The sequence below is a fragment of the Pezoporus flaviventris genome, unplaced genomic scaffold (assembly GCF_033815535.1).
Source record: "Pezoporus flaviventris isolate CSIRO_AGI_PZ_B2104156 unplaced genomic scaffold, CSIRO_AGI_Pfla_v1 ptg000026l, whole genome shotgun sequence".
NCBI classification, from domain to species: domain Eukaryota; kingdom Metazoa; phylum Chordata; class Aves; order Psittaciformes; family Psittacidae; genus Pezoporus; species Pezoporus flaviventris.
Window position 1 is genome coordinate 643,239 of NW_026892574.1, and position 18,370 is coordinate 661,608.

The window sequence follows — 18,370 nt, forward strand, 5'->3', positions numbered from 1 at the left end:
CCTTTCTTAGTGGGAGATACCAGGAGCAGCATGAGAAATTTAACTCTAGAAATGCAACAGGACACAGAACAACACATTCCAGTCTTTGGGACGTGAGAAGGGACCATCTTAGGGTAGCACAGAAAGAAGCTATCAGACATAAGGTGAGGGAAGCAGATCTCTTCCACTCCCTGAACTGTTTGTTCCCTGTTACGCAGCAACAGAAAGAGTGCTGAAAAGCAGCAGCAGAATTTGGCTTCTCAGCATCTTTGACTTCCACAGTTTGGGTGACATATACACTGCTTAAGTGGATTACTTAGTTATCTGGTTACCATTTATAATAAAAGAGGATTAAAAGACAAAGTCAAAGAACTCCAGAAACATCCAGTGGGGAAAAACCCTCAAGAGGTTAACACTATAATCGGTTTGGAGTTTTATAGTGAAATTACATCCGTCAAGTTTTCAGTCCCCTTCAGTGCATCCGTGGAGCGCCTGGTTTTGTTAAAAACACAGGCTCATTTCCTTTACATAGCCTCTAGATGATCTTTGCCTGCTCAGGCAGCGCAGGACCGCAGTATTTGCACAAATCAGTAATTCAAGTGCAATCTGAAAAACCCCGAGACTTTCTGAAACTGCAGAGAACCATATGCACTGTTATTACAAAAGAACAATTCCGGTAAAAACAACCCCATAAATAATTATTCTTAATGAATCACTTCTTCATAAATAGGCCATTTCTTCCTACACACAGGAATCTGACTTCCTTTTGTAGGTTCTGCAGAGAATATCGCTGCCAAATGCAACTTTCTATTATCAGGGCTAGGAAAGGAGCTGGAATGGCAGCCCCATATGAGAACTGAATCACATTTGTATTTAATGCCACTGTCGTTGTCATCACTGGCAAAACCAACCCCGAGGCGCACACACAGATGTTATCTTCCAGTAACAGAAGCTGCAGGAATTTTTCTAGAGAAAGGAAAAATCTGAAAACATTCTGACAGATGATATCACTTGTAAGGTTCATCTCTGAAATGTTCCCCAAGCACATGACACAAGGGACTCAACACCCACCTCTGCAGCAAGTAAAAAAATACTTACTGTAGGAAACCCAAACTGAATATGTGAAATTGGAATGTATTGATTTTCTCCTTGTGCAATGGATGGAACTGCACTTTGATTGAAAGCCACTTGAACAGTGACACTGGAAAGACTTAAGTCTTCTTTAATAAAGGGCACTGCCTGCCATTTACTTCTATAGCTTAGAAACAAAACAAATCCTAAAGTGAGTCATAATACAGCAATCTGCATAGACAACTACCGAATGTGGTCCTGACCCAGAAAGCTGTGGAACTGGTGTCACTCTGCCACATTAGGTGATCCACAGTTTGGTTTAAAGGTATAAACATGTTTTGGTGTTTTTCCTGTTGGCCTGCCTAAACTAGTTCCAAATGTTATGCATCATGCAATACCCATATCCATTTTTTCATCTGTTTTTCTTTTGTCCAGAAAGCCAAGAAGCAATGTGTCAAGTTAGAAAAGCTTTTGATACAAATTTACTTCCAGAACTGAGAGGACAGGCTTGCAAGCCCTAAGTTAAGTCAGGAAAAGGGAAGGAAGCTGCTGGAAGAGAGAAGAAGTTGGCATACCTTCCCTTTGTTGAAGTAATGGATAATCTTACGGCACAGACCTTCCTTACGTTGCCACTCTGACTGAGATGGGTAATGCAGGAACTCTCTCAGAGGTCTGTCCTCCCACTGAAGCAACTCACAGTACAAAAGCAAAGTAAATGCAGCCTCTGTTGGAAATGGAATTATTGAACACTGAATCAATGACAACAAACAAATAGAGCCGGTAGTTGAATGGTCACTAGACCTGCTTCCTAAACAGCCTGTAACTTCTGATTTACAACCTGAGACAAAATTCTCAAGTCTTAGATGATCATTAATTATTCAGTTACCTAAAATAGCAGCAAAAAGCTGTTTCCTACAAACGTGATTTTTACATACAAATATGTCAAGTTTCTTTTCACCACTCCTTGATTTAAATGCATGGTCAGATATTCACGTATGTAACTAGGCTGGTATGTAACTAGAACTTAGACAAGACAAAATTGGAGTCTTTACACTTTCTAAGTGCTCTCTAAATACTACAGTGCAGGGAAATACGACAAATGATAATATAATGCTGGTTTTGTGATTTTAAACTTCCTCTAAATCTGATCCACTCTTGTGATTTTTTGGATCCTTTTTTCCCTTAGAACACTGTAATGCAAAATTCAGAATGTAACCAGATAGTTACATGGTTGTGTGGGCACAGACATACATTATTTGGCTTGAGGGAATGAGCTGGACCTCAGGTTCTTGAGGGTGGCAGAGCACTGGAACAGGCTGCCCGGGGGGGCTGCAGACTCTCCGTCTCTGGAGACGTTCCTGTGTAATGTGCTCTGGGTGGCGCTGCCTTGGCAGGGGTTGGACTTGAAGATCTCCAGAGGTCATTTCCAACCCAAATGATTCTGTGATCCTGTGATTCTTTCCTTCCCAACTGCCAGAACTGATTCATACAATTCTTTCCCGAAGAATGAATCCGATGTTAGAGCGTAACGCTGGGCAACTCAAAACCTTCCACAGGATTTCAAGCAGACCGCAGTGCGATGTGTTACTAACCTGTGTAGTTCTCAGCCTGTAAGTGCATGTCACACAGCTTGTGGATGTAGCGGATGTACATCTCTTCCTTGTTAATTTCGGATTTGTAGAAATTCTGTGAAAGAAAAGAGAGCTGTTATTGAGCCCCTGTGTGTGCATAAAGTTACTGAAAAGAGAACGTGTTATTCGTGTGAAAGAGAAGTAATAATTCTTTTCACATTCACATTGACTGAACCCACTAATTTTTATCTTGTCATGATTTTTTTTTAAGCAAAGCTAGTCAAAAGATGAAAGAAAAGGCAACAGAAGTTGTGGAACCTGTCACAGGGATACTTAGAACTCAGCTGGACAAGGCCCCGAGGAACCTGACCCATTTGGCTCCAATTCAAGCACAATCCCTGTTGTTCTGTTCTGTCATCCCAGTGCTTGGATTCTGAAGCTACTACACTTGCCTGAACCAGATTCCTATCCCAGCCTTTCCCAGCCCAGTTTTGATAGCGTTGCACAGGAGTACAAAGAGAGAAAGGAAACATCTTTACCATAAGGTTAACGGTGCAGCCAATTTTCTTGTTTTCTGTTTCATCTCCTTTCATACAGTCCCTAGGAAAGCAGACAGTGTTGAAACATACATCTGCGAAAAAAGTCCTTTGAAAATAAATCTGAAGCTGTCTTATCCTCCAGAGTTTCCTTAGATCACAAGCAACAGTTCATCATACACTTTATTTTATGAAGTTCCTCTAAGAAAAAACTCCGTATTATGGCTTAAATGATACAGGAACTGAGTGTCCTCTTACATGTCTGCTTCAGAGAACAAGCACCTGTAATGACTGCTACTTCATTTCTCACAACAATCTGAACAAAAATCACGTAATAGTGGCCAAAAATCATCTGAATGCAAAATCTACTATAAAAGTGAAAGAATATTATTTATGCAGATGTAAATATTTAGTGGTTTCCTAGTCAAAGCATTAGCTTCATGAATTCACCTATCCAGTGTACTGCTGGCACGCTGAAAGATCCAACCTCGGTAATTTTGACTAGACTGCTCACTTTTCATAGGTAAATCACAAAATTTATCTTTAGTTTCTGGAATAATTTAGAAATCATTCCTGTTCAAGCAGTATGAAAAGTTAAAGGCTTCAGAAATTACTAATTGTGACTTGAGATCAAGTCAAATTCAACTGTGAAAAAGAGACAAGATGTTTAAAGCAGTGACACAGCAAATGGCCTTGAGAACTACAGCGTTGACTAACTGGCAGCTGGACTCCAAGAGATGCCGGTGTGATTCCAAGATCCTGTTCTGGGATTGAAAAGGTTTGATGTGTATTAAAAAAATCAAACCCTGGTATGTGTTCCTCAATTAAGCATGAAAAGGTGTATCTGTGTAGCAAAGTTGTGTTGACAGCAGATGTCATTAAAGAAGAAAAAACTCCCCTGCATTCCCTTTAAAGGTCTCGCAATACCTGGTCTTGGCATAGCAACTGTGGGAGCTGTTGTGGGGAAACAAGCAGGAGATCCGATCAAACTGGTAAGGATAACAAGAGCAGCAAACCAGAAAGCACAGAAAATGATCTGGGATTGCAGAATACCCAGCCTAGTCACAGGTGTTCACCTATAATGAGCAGCAGAAGGAGCAGAAATAATTTGCACTCCTGTCAGGAGGCTAAAGATAGAAATATTTGGGGCAGTTCCATTTAGTTTCAAATTGTCTGTCATTCCATAAAGACATCTCTGAATGTCTGTCTGTATATATATGAAACTAAAATACTCCTGTAACTGAATGAAAGCTCAGCTGTATTGACACAATAGTCCTGCAAGCTTCAGTCTAAAACTTAACAAAGGACACCTAATTTAGAGTGGAGTCTTGTACACATGAGTCACCAGCTGACACGTCACTCTCCTCAGATGGAAAGTTTTCTAGCCCTGCATGAGGCATTCAGCACATCTTGGTCCAGCAAAGGCATTTCAGCTCGTTCTTGCATTTAGGATCCATTTGGCTGAATTAGGCGAGTACACTGCAGTAATAGGAGGAATTAATTATTTAGCAACCTGACTAAACCTCAGTACAACAGCAGTGGGTTAGACCTGCTTACATAGTACTTGCCATCGGAAAAGCATGTGGCTTGATAAACAATAAAAATACTCCCTGTAGCAAAGAAATTTGGTACTACCTCTTTACACACTTCTTACACTTGGAAGATATAACCAGGTACCTGTAGTCAAGCAGACGCTCCATGAGACGAGTAACTGATGTAACAAAAGAGATTCCAGTCTCCCGCCATGTTTCTTGCTCAATCTTCTCCAGCAAACTGTTTGGAGATGGAAACGCAGCAGATGAAACTTGCAAGGAAGTGGTACAGTGCATGCATTCAGCCACAGAAAACTTGGATTCTCCCTCATCAAACAAATTCATAGAATTACTCTCTTACCTGGGATAAGGCCCAAAGAGCTGGGTTCTACTCCAGGCAGCATGAAGCAAAGACAAGGGAATTACAGGACTGACAGGAGAGGGGAAAAGTATCTTCACATTGTCATATAAAATCTATGAGAAAGAGCAGAGCTCATGGCAAGATTTGATGCCCACATTATTACCTGTAGCCTAGAAACTGCAAACAGCAGTCAGGAGTTGGAAAGGAGTCTAATCCTCCTGCAAATACCTCTTCATTGCTCATCCCTACATGAAGTTTTGTCTAATTAGCCACCAACATACCTTAAATCACAATTTATTTAAACTGTAAATAAAGGCAATTTGTTCCTGCTCAGCAAACCAGACACCACAGTGAGCATCTCCCTGAGACAGCTGTGAAGGATGCGAGAAGGCTAGAGTGAGAACACTGAAAATCAGGTTTTAAACCTGAAAAAAGGAAGTAAATTTACATGCGAAGTAAACTCCATCTCTGAACCTCCATCTCTGGTACAGAACTTGCCACTTCCGTACTGGCAAGAAGAAACAAATTCTGTTGGGTTCCACAGCTGTCCTCAGAAGAGGCAAACTCTTCTGTACTGGAATGATTTCCAGCTGAGGGAGCCAATTCACATTTCAGCAGCATAGCTGAGACAGCAGAAATTCAGGGTCAGCTGTTCATTATCACACAGCATTTATTAACTTTGTGGAACTGTTTCCTCATTGTTCTCAGAAGTCAGTAGCAAATATAAACTAAAAGGTTGCTGCACTTCCAGGCTGTTTCTTGGTATTACATCCAGTTGCTATCATTTAACAAGCTACAGTCCGTGAATTCTTAACATTTCAGGTGACAAATGTCTTCAACTGGAGCAAAAGAAATGCACAATATTCCCCTTGCCAGGTAAATGAAATAAAAAAAATAAGAATGGATAGATATTTTCTTTCCTTTATCCCTGAAATAGCCTGAGGACTTCCCAAGGCTGAATATACACAAATCAAAAGTGAATACATTCACGAGCTTCCTAAGGATAAGTAAGCACACAGGCAGGGCAGGCTGATCTATCTTGAAACTGAATGTATGTGCCATTGTAAATGCAGAAATACAGGTATTGGCTCCAGCAAAACAAAGGCTGAGCCTCAAACTTCTGCCATGCTATTGAGGGCCACATAAAATTGGCTGGGATACATGGCTAAAATTCTGCTCTGTGGCTCACTGGAGCACTAAAAGATTCAGGGTTAATGGCTCTGGACTCCGTGTTCATTTCAAAATAAGTTCTTTTGAAATCAACCAGGATCACTGGAAGTGAAATTTGGAGACAGGTCAGTCACCAACCAAGGGGAGGGTCACATGTCAAGTCTGTAAGTTTATCCTCTAAGTGTGTGAAAGGGAGTGGACCCACACTGTCATTACAGACCGTGGAGGAAGCACCTTGCAACTGCTGAGCCAACCAGAGCACGATCTTCAAAAACTGGAAGAAGCAAAGGACAATGCTGAGGAAAACCTCTTGTGCTCTAACAAGGCCTGACTTACTTGACAGTACAGGCTTCTTCTGAACAATCGTCAGGCCACAGTTTCACTTACTGCTATGTAAAAAGAAAGGCACTGGTTTCTCTGGCAAGTTTTGACAGGAGGATGGTAACTACTTACCTGTGCAGCATATCAGATGTCACAGAAAGAAGAGAGAATTTAGAGTTTATATTCCATTCAGAATCAGTGATGTATTTCTATTTCACTAAGCCATGTCATGAAAACCTGCCAGAAAGCCCATTACTCCTTTCTGTGAGGATCAGCCCTGGAGCTCTGACTGTACAAGTTGCTGCCTTTGACTCTTTCAATGACCCTGCCCCACACAGAGTGAGCGGACACTGGCATAGCTTACAGCAGGCTGAAGAGTTCCCTGTAGTTCTCATCACCTTTTCCTTCGGACACCAGGCTGTCCAGCTTATCAATCAGCTCGGCTTCCACCTGGAGGAAGAAGCAATTGGTCACAGATTAGCTGCTCATGTAAAAAGATGAGCTCCAAACAGTAGGAAGAATGGAAGAATATTTTATTTCTCAGCCTTGGGGCTGCCCACTTCTATGTGCAAGTGATTTATTTCTCCTTGGCTCAGTTAAATGGGAACAGTCTTCTTATTTTTCAGTGGAACAGGACTAATACTAAATTATCCTTTCACTTATCAGGGTCTAAATAAACATTTTTGGGAGGAAACACTTCTTCCTCAAAGACCTTCTGAAGTTTATCTCTTACCAAATAAATCACTCAGACACACTTCTGTGAACGAGTGTATCAGATAAACTACATCCTGTATTGTCACAGAATGCCCATGCAGAGAAGCCAGTGCATGGCGTGCTTGCCCCTGGTCTGTTGTGATGGTTCTGCTGCTAGGTAAGTGATTTCCAGTCATCCAGACATCATTACACTGGAAGATTAGGTGTTCATTAAATCCAGATTTGTTGAGCCTCTCTATGATTATATGATGCATTTTCTTTTCACACAACAGTATCATTATGTTTCTATTTCCTTAAAAAGGTTTTGAACATGTATTCATTTCCCCCCTAGTCTAATACCACCTATTATCAAGTCTGATATCAGACATTGCCATTAAATTGATTCAAGTGCAAAAATCAACGTGCCCAACATTAAACAGAACCATTTCATGTAGTCTGGGAAAATCTTGTAGAAAACACAGTTTCAGTCCTATTGAAGACAGAGGTTCCTAAAGGTTGAGAACATTTGTAGAAATACAGCTTGTTTTTATTTGCAGACAAGTATAATTTGAGTTTCTCTGTTTTTCAGCTGCCAAATTGCAAAGAAAGTAAAGATGAGAAGGAAAAGCAAATCACCCAGTGGCACACAAATGGGGCTGGTGCTCTTGTTGCTGGAAATCATTAAAGGGTGACCTGATTTAGCCCGTGAATCAGACTGCACCATTCTTCTGTATTGCTGAAAAAATAACCTTAAAATGTGAGAGAATAAAAAAAGGGCTCGAAAAGGAACTTCCAGGATTTTAGTGTTTGCCGAGAACCAGTTCAGTATTCCAGAAGTAAAGAGAAGCTCAACATTAAAAAAATTACCCTCTCCTTGCTTGTGATCTACAATGACTTGACAGAAATCCATAATGCATCTATCTGTCAGCTCTCTGGCACTGCACTGGACAACAAGTAATTTCCTGGTTCCAGCAGCTGATGTTATTAAGGTTTAATACATCTTGTGCTATTTAACTATTTCATTCTCACTAAGATACATGATTATTCTGTCTTTAATCTTAAAAAGTTCTCATATATGCTTCGTAAAACACTGTGGAAAACTGCTCCACAGGTAATTTAAGAAATATCTTGGAGCTCTAGTTTAGAATACATTACTGAGAATAAGAATTAAATGAAGATTGTGAAGAGTTTATCTTAATACATAAAATGCAAACAGGTCCTGAAACTTGACTGTCAGTATCAGTACTTATAACTGTACATGCCACAGCAGGGACTGTTCTATTCTTAAGCTAAACCAGAAAGAGCACCATGATCAAATGCTACTGTAATAAGAACAGTAGTAAATAATAACAATAGTAGTAATTAGGGGAGTTGAAGAGAAAGAAAAACATAAGGTCCTGGTAATGCTTTTCCACACAGCCTTTAAAAGGTCAGGTTATGGAAAAGGTCTGTTATTCTCTCATGATAGTTTAGATCTGCCATTTTAATGAGTGTGTGGATGATAAATAACCACATGAATCAATGACAATTTAAAGAAAAGAATTTACTACTTCAGAGCATTTATCCAGACACTTGCCCCCAGTATTTCCCCAAACACAGTAACAAGGAAAAGAATACTGCAAATACTTGGGAAGCCACTTCACCTGTTTGAAGTTGCCATTCTTTCTCTGCTCCCAGTCCATCATGTCATGGAAGATGGGGATCATGATATTCCGGACTTCTGGTTGTGGAACAAGTGTAACACCAAGAAAGGGGCCAATCATTCCCGGAATAAAGTGAATCTTATGTTCACCTGTACAACACAAAGCAATTGTAATTAAAGAAAAGCCTCTGTCACTGAGAAAATAGGGAACCCCTGCAATACAAAGTCTCGGCATGAGCATTAGGAAAGCAAACACATTCTTTTCCTGAAAGGACTGGGAAACAGTATCTGCTTTATACCATTCCTTGCAAAGGCTCTGTGAGCATTCTGAATTTCACTGTGAAAGCCTTCAGCAAAGACTGTCAGTGCATTTTACTTGCAAAGGAATTGAAATGTCAAAATTAACCACTAAAATGGGGAAAAGAGCCTACAGATACCTCTAACTTCTGAAGAAAATGATTCTGAAAGGGCTATTGGGAACAATGGTATTTAATAGAGCATATTTAGATTTCAGAGAACTACAGAGCTCTTCATCCTCAGTGCTGCGGAAGTCTCAATTTCATAACTGACCTTGACTTAGGACCAAATTGCTTTTGCTTTTCAGCAACAGAAACTCAAGGCATTTTGCCAAGAATCTCTTCTGTGGCATGCTTACTGTGCAGTCACAGAGAATAAATCAGAATAGTCATGTCTGGAACAGCATTCAGTGATAAATATCTGTATTGAAAGATCTAAAATGGGCTTCTTGCTTCTCATGAGTTTGTCTAGCATTGTCTTCTGGTTATTCGAACTCTGTTTTATTGGAGAGCCTTCTAGTCTCCACACAGATGCTTAGAAACTGTGATCAAGTCTGGCTGTATCATCTCAGCTGTGCCAGACGAGGCAGGCTTATTCTGTATTTTATAATAAGGCGTTTTCTTGCTTCCATAATCATCTTCCTGACTGCTCTCTGAGCTCTGTCCAACTTGACTTTGCTTGTTTGGTTTTGGGTTTTTTTTTGAGCAGGAAAGCAGAACCAGACAAACTACTCTAGAATCAGGTGCACTTAAGCAAAAAATGGGGCAGTAGTATCAGCCCTCTTCTCTGACAAAGGAGTCTTACACATCTTCTCCAAGATTATGGTGTCTTTTTTACTCATGGCATTTTACAGGTAGCTCCCATTCACTCATTATCAGCAGGATGCATTTATAGTCCCTGTTTCTCGAACAGCACTCCTACCTATATTCCTGTAAGTAAAATGTTCGTATTTGGCTTTTTTAATATATTGCTTGCAGCCACATTATCAAGTTATCCAATCTCATTTGTATCATTCTTTTACCCTCTTAATGATTTCCCTGCTCTCAGAACCTTCTATTGTTTGTGATCCCTATCAGCAAGCATTTTTTATTTCCATCTAGAATAACTACATGCTTGGATTGTCCTCAGAACATTTCCACAGGTATCATTTTTGGTCACTGAGGGAGGCAGGACACTGGCCAAGCTGGACTTGCTCCGATGCCATACAGATGTTACGTGGCTCTCCTATTAATAAAATCCTGATTACCTAAATTACCTAAACCCGAGACTGCTGCAGCACACTTCTGAAAGTGCAAGTCCTAGATGAAAAAAATCTCCATTTACCTTTTCAGACCTGTGACAAGATATATTTCCCTCATTCTTCATCAAAATATATAGGAAAAGGAAGGTGAAATTTTAAAACACAAACGTTGTGTTACTGTGGACAGGGCTTTTGGTTTGGATTTTCTGTTTGGTGTTCTTAAAGTAGTACTGCAGAATTTGCTGTATGTACCAGATACCTGAAGACACCAAAAAAAAAGCTTCAGTGTATGCCACTTCTGGGCTTTATTATCCAACACGCAGCTATGATTTAGTGGTGGACTTGGCAGCATTAGGTTTACAGTTGGACTCGATGATCTTAAGGGTCTTTTCCAACCTTGTCCTGATTCTGCAATTCTGAATCAGGACAGCTTCGGCTTTTGAATCACCTGCAGACTTTTAAAGTTGCTTTTAGCTGTGGCAAATTACATTTCTGCTTTACAGCCAAAAAAATGAACATTCCAACAGGAAAGCAGGCTTTGGTTGTTAGGACAGAGAAGAGACATACCCAGGTTCTGCCACATGCTGAAGAGCTCATATGCCATCATCACTCTCATATCGCCGTATCTGAAAGAGAGGAGATGGACAACTGCCTAACTGAACAAGAACTGGCAAGGCAGTGATGTTAAAAAAATGTAATCAAATTCACATTTAAGTCAACCTAAGAATATCAAACAACTTGACTCATCACTGAACACAGTATTAGGAGATGTACTTATTTCCCATGCATTTCCACATCCCAAGTTCCATAATAAATCACAGGGACTTGTGGTGGAAAAAGAAATCTCCTTTTTGAAGTGGCAGAAGAGGCTGGGAACCCAGCAAAACATGTTCTTACTTATCCAGGATCTTCTTCCGCTTAGCTGGTGTGGCACTTTCTAGTTGGAGACTTGGCTGGTTTATAAAGAGCACTGCCAGGCTGAAGTAAGAGTTCCACACCTGTGACACAGGAAGGAAGTTTTGCAACATGAGACTCCAAGGATTAAGTTCTAAACAAGTGTAGCAAGACAGACACACATTCCTTTATATGCAGAATCAGACTGCTTCTTTTTGTAATTAAGACATAACTTAGTCAGTATGCATTAACTATTGAGATACTAAACTCTAAAGGATACCAGGGGATTAGTTAAAACCTGGTAGGAACTACAATTAAAAAACCCAAGAAGGTAATGCCATTGGGTTTTCCTCTTTGCACCAGAGTTCAGAAATGAGTAAACTTGGTGACTTCAGCAAAGTTTTAAATCCTTTTTTTCTGTAGGTTAAACAGTTTTGATCCGTCAAAAATCCCCAGAGAGTATATTAGATCAGGAATGAGAGCTCTGTAATTTGTTTTTTTTTCCCCAAACGAGGCTTTTGCCACCATGCTGTGCTGTACATGTGCCTAGGTACATGTCTGTTAGCTTTTCCTTAGTAACACTGAACTTGTTGCCCATTTTCAACTACATCACATATAGGGAAAACACTCTCCAAGATACTGTGTTCCTCCAAGTTTAAAGCCAAGAGCCAGAAAGAGACACCTCTGGGAGGAGAAGATCACAGATGCCCCAGCTTCAGGGAAAGCACTGACTGAGTTTACATTTCAATAGCCATGAATCTCTAACACACCACACTTTGTTAGTTCCACTGTTTATGAAGATACTTGCTCCCTTTATGAGGGGGCTCAATCTTCCTGATTTGATCTCACTTTGTACCTGTTTTGCTACCGCTTAATTCCACAGCAGATTCAAGTCCAAGTCTTTTATCATTAGGTCATCTTCCTCACAGATACTCACATAAATGTTGCAAGTATAATCAGCTAATGTAGAGAACAGCTCTTGTGGAGTTGTTACTGCTAGTTTGACAAGATGTCATAACATTTGTTGAGTATTAATTCTTACTTTAAAATCAAAGTCCGTTTCGGTGAAATTCTTATGCAGTGCAGATGACAGGTACTGAACTGTTGTAACTATGATACTGCAGTCAGAGACAAAGAAAGAAAACAGAAAAACAACATTTCAGTCTGGTGTATAACATATTAGGGTGATGTTTATGTACAGAGGCATTTTCCACAGAATCACTGCTAAGTTCACATAGAAGTTGTGTGTCTTTCTCTGGTTTAATGAACAATTTGCATTAAGTAACAGAGACTGAGACTTTACATGGGAGCATTTAAAATCCTGTCTATTTTGCATGGCTGGGCCGTGTCACCTCTGCTGAAATGAAAGCATACACTCATCTTCCTCCTGTTTTAAACATGAAGATTTTTTGTGTTTGTTTCCCCAGAGAGGAGCATTTCCTAAAGTTTGAGCTACTTGTAACACACTTGGTGTCATCACTAGGGTCTGCTCCTCCTCTTCAAAAGTCCTCCTGCTAGGTAGGTTAAGGAGTGGTGTTCATGGGAAGAGCCAGATGTTAGTTTACTGGGAAAGGGACTTGAGAGGCGTGCCCGTTGCTACCACTCCGTGCGGGCAGCTGTTCCTTGCCATGCATTATTATAGTTGCTGTGTCACTCTTACCCTTAATGCAGCTACTTCAGCTTTGGGTTTAAACTTTTAACTCTTGATACCTGTGCGTATTGGGAGAGTTTAAGAAACAGAATGAGTACAGAAGTCCCAGTTTGGTCCTGAGTGTTAAACTAACTGCAAATGAGGATAAACAGAGTTCCTGTCCCGATCACCACATCTCAGTCTGATGAGACACACTGCATCACAGGTCTCCTCTGCCCAGCTAAGCAGAAAAAATTCCAGCACAGAACATCAACAGTTTGTACATGCTTCTCTACTTACTTGCTGGTGAGCAACCGCATCACCATCCAGTCTCGAGGAAAGACACTCATTTTCATCAGGTTCCGAAATACACAGAAAATCTTCAGGAGGAACTCCTGTCACGTAGGCAAACAAAATTAATAAAACCACCAGCAGCTCAGATTAAGCTGTTTTCTTGATTATAAGACAGACAATTAAGCTGTGTGCTCCCCTGGAGCTTTGTGTTACTAGGCCATTCACCTGAAACCATGGATACAACATACATGGGGATATGAATCTACTCGTTTCCTATGCACCTAAGATGTACTAAAGTTGCATCTTAACATCTACACTGGGACGGAAAACTTTATGCGTGTAATTGTGTTTGTCTTCCCATAGTTCCAGTGTCAATTTGCAGCTATTCTCAAACATACTGGAATCATAATCATCTTTTTATGCATTCATTTCATTAATGTATCTTTCCAAATGTCTTTGCACTTCTGTTACAAATTTGACAAAGAACACACACCCAAGCCCAATACAACTTCTCATACACTTTCTAAAAGAGTAACAGAACCCCCCATTTCTGGTGATAATGCAGCAGAAAGGATCCCTTAAACACATTCAGCTATTTGCTTTCCAAAAAAATCCCCAAACCTGAAGACATTCCTGGGTTTTGGTGACCTACATCCCTATGTCTACAAACAACAACAGTGAGGATGAGACACACACAGCTGCTGGCCTTGCAGGCTATGATTTTATTAGTTTTTCTTCTACAGAAAATCAAGACAGCACAGAAGTGGCAGGGCAAGGCTTCTTCAGAACTGTCCAACCATTGCTCCTGTGTTGGGGTGGGGGTAGGTTAATATCTTGGTGCAACTGAGATAAGAGTAAAGCACCAGAAGCTCCCTGACTCCTGGCCTCATTTTCGCTAACAGTAGTAGGTGAGCACGATGCCCTTCCAAGCAAGAAAAAAGTGTTGGAAATGTTACATCAATATGTGAAAGGGAAAAATTGAGATATATATATATATATATATATATATATATACACATATATATATATAAAGTTGGTTATAAACTCTTCAGGCTCTGTGATACTCCTGGAACATATCCTTGAGATTATCAGAGGTACAACAGTGTTTGGTCTTCACGTGTAACGACCAGTTTCAGTTCAATGACAAACCTTTTCACTGGTCTGACATAAGAACTATAATTTAGCTTTTTAAAAAAAGTATTAAAATTAATGTGAATTAACTTAGCAAATCATTTTCCTATGAGCAATTAGAAAGTTGCCTGAAAGGTAGTAATCTCAGGTAACGATCAACCTGAGATACCCCGAACCCTGCAACCTAAAGGTAAAAAAAAACATCATCCCAAATTTATCTCCCTGATTTATTCAGCCTCTCTATGCACATGCAGTGTTTAGAAGCTGAAAGCCTATTCAGAGAGGACTTCTCGCTGCTTCCCCTTTTCATGTGTTAACATAACTGCCTGCTACATCAGGGTTTTTTTCTTACTGTCCATATTTTATTGCCATGCTAATCAAAACCATTTTATATAAAATCTTATCTTTATTAGATTATCCTGCCTTTAAACACTCATCATGTTGGTGATTCTCCTCTTTCCTGTGCAAGCTGAGTTATTTTCTGCTGCTGGGAGATGTGCTATTTCAGAGTGCCAGTGGCAGAAAGGCCACCAGAGGTCTGTACCCCTCACTAACTCCTCCTGCTCCTGAAAGGCCATGATTCAAGTTAATGCTCACAAACTTGGGAAGCATGCAGCAGGTGGAGTAGTACAGCTACTGCTTTGCCAAGAAAGAGTTCATCTGCTAGAGACATTTGTATCTCCCAAAAGGCTTGAAATTCTCTTTTGGCATAAAATCAACACCCTTAGTAAGCTCCAGTGCATACTGAACATCTAGTAACATGCTGCAGAACTACTGACCTTACATTCACAGGATTAAGAACCCCTGTTCCTTTGACTATGTTGTGTGGTACAATAAAATTATCCTTTTGTGTCAAATAACATCTATCTTGGGACTTGAAGATAATTCAGTGCCCCCTGGTCTTAAATGTTTTTGTACTACAATACCTATTATTATAAAAGTGAAAGGAAGGTCCATGAATAGAGTGCCAGTGAATGGGAATGATCAGCAGAGCAAGTAATGATGCACGGATTCCCCTTGGCTCTCCCTATTCTGAGTGAATCACCCTACAAACATGACGTTCTGTTGTACCTTTAGTTCATCCTTGCTTTGGAAGTTGTCCAGTAAGTGCTGGAAATGAGTGTCTGACATCTGACGAAGCAAAGATAAAAGGCAGGAGACATACTCTCCCTGTTGACCAAAATGAGAAACCGTTTCATTCAGACAACCTGGAATTTCCTCAAGATAAAATTCAACCTGGGGAAGGGTACAAAGGGAGGGGTCTGAAATGGCCCCGATGCCTATGAGAGGAAAGCTGACATGCACAGAGATTAAAAAATACTGCGTGTTAACAGTTCTTGAATTACTGTTATACATAGGAATACACCTCTTAGAGGCTCCTCCATAGATGCCAGTTTTAAAGGTCTTCTAAGCAATGTTGTAGTCTAACCAAAACCAATTTAAAATTATTAATACAGACATTAATGAATTGCCCTCCAAGCATGCAGGTTTTGTCAATCACCTCTTTCAGTTTCTTAATACATTATGCCTATCAAAGGTGTGACTGCAGCTCACGCAGACATACCAGGAATTAGTTAAACTGATTGGTTAGGTACTGATACCACGATGACAGCATGGCATCAGTATGGGCTACAAAATGTGTCTGGAATCTTGTAAATACTTGGCTTATTATTGTGCACCAAGTTATGTGCTGTCGTAGCTACAGGACTAGCAGCATGCCAGCGAGATGTTCTGAATATAGCTTGGGTAAGCCTAAATGAGCTACAATTACATTTCTGGCCTGCAAAACAGATGCACCCTAACCAGTTACCACAGTATCCCAAAGTGTTTTCCAAAGATGAGCTCCCCCATTTTATATATCTGAAAGCAAAGCACAGAGAAGTTAAGCAATCTGTCCAAGGTAACAAGCAAGGCAGTGCCAAGAACGTCAGGACTATGTCTTTTGATTGCCAGCTGCTTGTACAACACTGATTTTTTCTGCAACAATGAGCACTCCATTTGGAAAATACGCACACTACTTTCTAAGCAGTATCTAGTGAGATTCCATGTATCACTGTGCTGGGAAATATAAATTCAGGAACAAATACAAGGGGATTTTGTACTTGGGACCTTCCATCCCATTTTGATCTTATTTTCTACTTGGCTCAAGCATCTACCCGGAAGCTTTGATGTAGGCTGCTCCAATAAACTTTACAGGGATGAACTTTGTTAGGAAAAGAAGGTGTGCTCTTATGTGTGAGGTGGCATGTGATAAATAACAGTAAGTCAAATGGTGGCAGTAAAAGGAAACAGATGTTCCTGGACATCGGCAAGGTAGCACCTTTCTTGTTTTGTATCAAAGAACATGTCTGAAAACTACTAAATGCCTTGTTCTTTATTAGGATTCTACCATTTGTTACTTTATCTGAGTTAACATGGAAAGATACAACCTTGTCTTTTTGTGAGAGGTGTACCTTAGTGCACCTCTGCCCCCAGCAACACCTCTGAGGTTTCAGCCTGATAGAAAAGCAAGTCTAAAAAAAAGGGATGTTCTGAACAACAGCTTAACACTGGGCAAAAGCTGCATCAGAAACTCTGACATGCAAAAAACCCCTACAGTAAGCTAGAATAGAAAAGGCCAACAAATCCAGAAAAGAAGAGAGCTGAACAGCAGAATTCTTTTCCTCCTCTTCCATTGCATGTCAATGAAAAATTTCTTCCCTGTGGCTTATGCTGACAGTCTGGACAAAATGGTGGCTTTTCCCCCTTCTCCCACCAAGCTCAACAGCTCACTTGATTTAGGATCTGTTAATTTTATGTTCTGTTTCATTTGCATGAAATAACCAGTGAGTCTGGACAGAAGCTCTCCAGGGTGTTAAGAACAGAGACCCATCTCACTGAACATCAGGAATCAGAGACTGATACTCATATAGCCCTTGGTGACACCTATGTGGGGGTAAAGACCTAGGCAGCTACCCAGCTACCATATGCCTCAGATTCTCTCAATTACAGCTGCAAAGTCAAGTAAGAAAATAACCTGGGAAATCCACAAAACCTTCCTGATCTCCACTGCTTCCTGCAGACCTCACTGCTGTGCAGATGAAGGAATGGATATGTGGCTTATTAAGGGAAGGAGACAAAGCCCCAGGCATTCATGCAGCAGAGATGATAATGAGGTGCCAGTGATGGTGAGGGGCTGAACCAAAGGTTAGAGAAGCAGGAAATAGAAACTGATTGTTAGTTACTAACAGTGATTTCTGCTGTGCACTGCGGGCAACGCTGCCCTCTTACCGCCTCCTGAGACTGCGATTTACTCATGATTGTAAGCAGAGTTTGTAAAAGCACATCCAGGAGGCTCTCCACCATCATCTCAACCTCCTCCACGACATCTCCCTCCTACGGTAAGTGGTGAGCAAACACGACAGTTAGAAACTGGAGAGAATGGAATTAACAAAGACAGTTCTGCAGCAGAGCCATCCATACCACAAACTTGTTTTGATCGAGTGCTTCGCAACAGAGATTCAAAGAAGTACAATCAAATTCCACATTGGTACCAGACACTGTTGTGATGCCAGTGTGTGTGTTACCTCGTCAGTCTCTGATGGAAACATTCAGGGTCACAGCCATAAAGGTAAATCTATAATCAAAGGTCTGCATACACTCTAGAACACAACGGGATCAAGTTATGTTCAGGAACCTTCATGCCATGGCAGTTGTTATTTTAGCTTATGACCATGATACCTTTCATCTCATTCCTTTCACACAAAACCGTAACTTGCAATTGGAAGTACACATTGGTATGAATTATGTTTAGCATCATGAGCTTCCTCCTTTAGAGTCAGGTGGGGAAGCTTCCCCACTCTCTGTGTGAGCACTGCTTTAAACGATCAAGTTACCATTTGAGATCAGCTTATTGTGATCATCAACGCCGGGTGTTTAAACTCAGCAGCAATTTCCAGAAGTAAGTGTGATTTCATTGATTGGATAATTTTAGAGTATTCTCTTAACATGAATCACAAAGTGCTAGTT

General features: G+C 40.5%; 1 protein-coding gene across 9 annotated transcripts in view; it reads right to left on the minus strand.

Moving 5' to 3' along the window:
* DOCK3 (dedicator of cytokinesis 3) overlaps positions 1 to 18,370 on the minus strand; it is a 203,559-nt gene that overhangs the window by 30,055 nt on the left and 155,134 nt on the right. For 6 of the 9 annotated variants that reach the window (XM_061458274.1, XM_061458273.1, XM_061458269.1 and 3 more), the window contains exons 26-38: positions 17,591 to 17,737; positions 15,434 to 15,532; positions 13,238 to 13,332; positions 12,350 to 12,425; positions 11,311 to 11,411; positions 10,981 to 11,039; positions 8,878 to 9,026; positions 6,906 to 6,991; positions 5,051 to 5,077; positions 4,835 to 4,930; positions 3,161 to 3,221; positions 2,643 to 2,736; positions 1,626 to 1,774 (exon numbers count right to left, since the gene is read on the minus strand). In XM_061458274.1, the coding sequence (XP_061314258.1) occupies positions 1,626 to 1,774; positions 2,643 to 2,736; positions 3,161 to 3,221; positions 4,835 to 4,930; positions 5,051 to 5,077; positions 6,906 to 6,991; positions 8,878 to 9,026; positions 10,981 to 11,039; positions 11,311 to 11,411; positions 12,350 to 12,425; positions 13,238 to 13,332; positions 15,434 to 15,532; positions 17,591 to 17,737 (1,239 nt within the window). The remainder of the gene's footprint in view (positions 1 to 1,625; positions 1,775 to 2,642; positions 2,737 to 3,160; positions 3,222 to 4,834; positions 4,931 to 5,050; positions 5,078 to 6,905; positions 6,992 to 8,877; positions 9,027 to 10,980; positions 11,040 to 11,310; positions 11,412 to 12,349; positions 12,426 to 13,237; positions 13,333 to 15,433; positions 15,533 to 17,590; positions 17,738 to 18,370) is intronic. The other 3 variants (XM_061458276.1, XM_061458270.1, XM_061458271.1) reach the window with 2 other exon arrangements.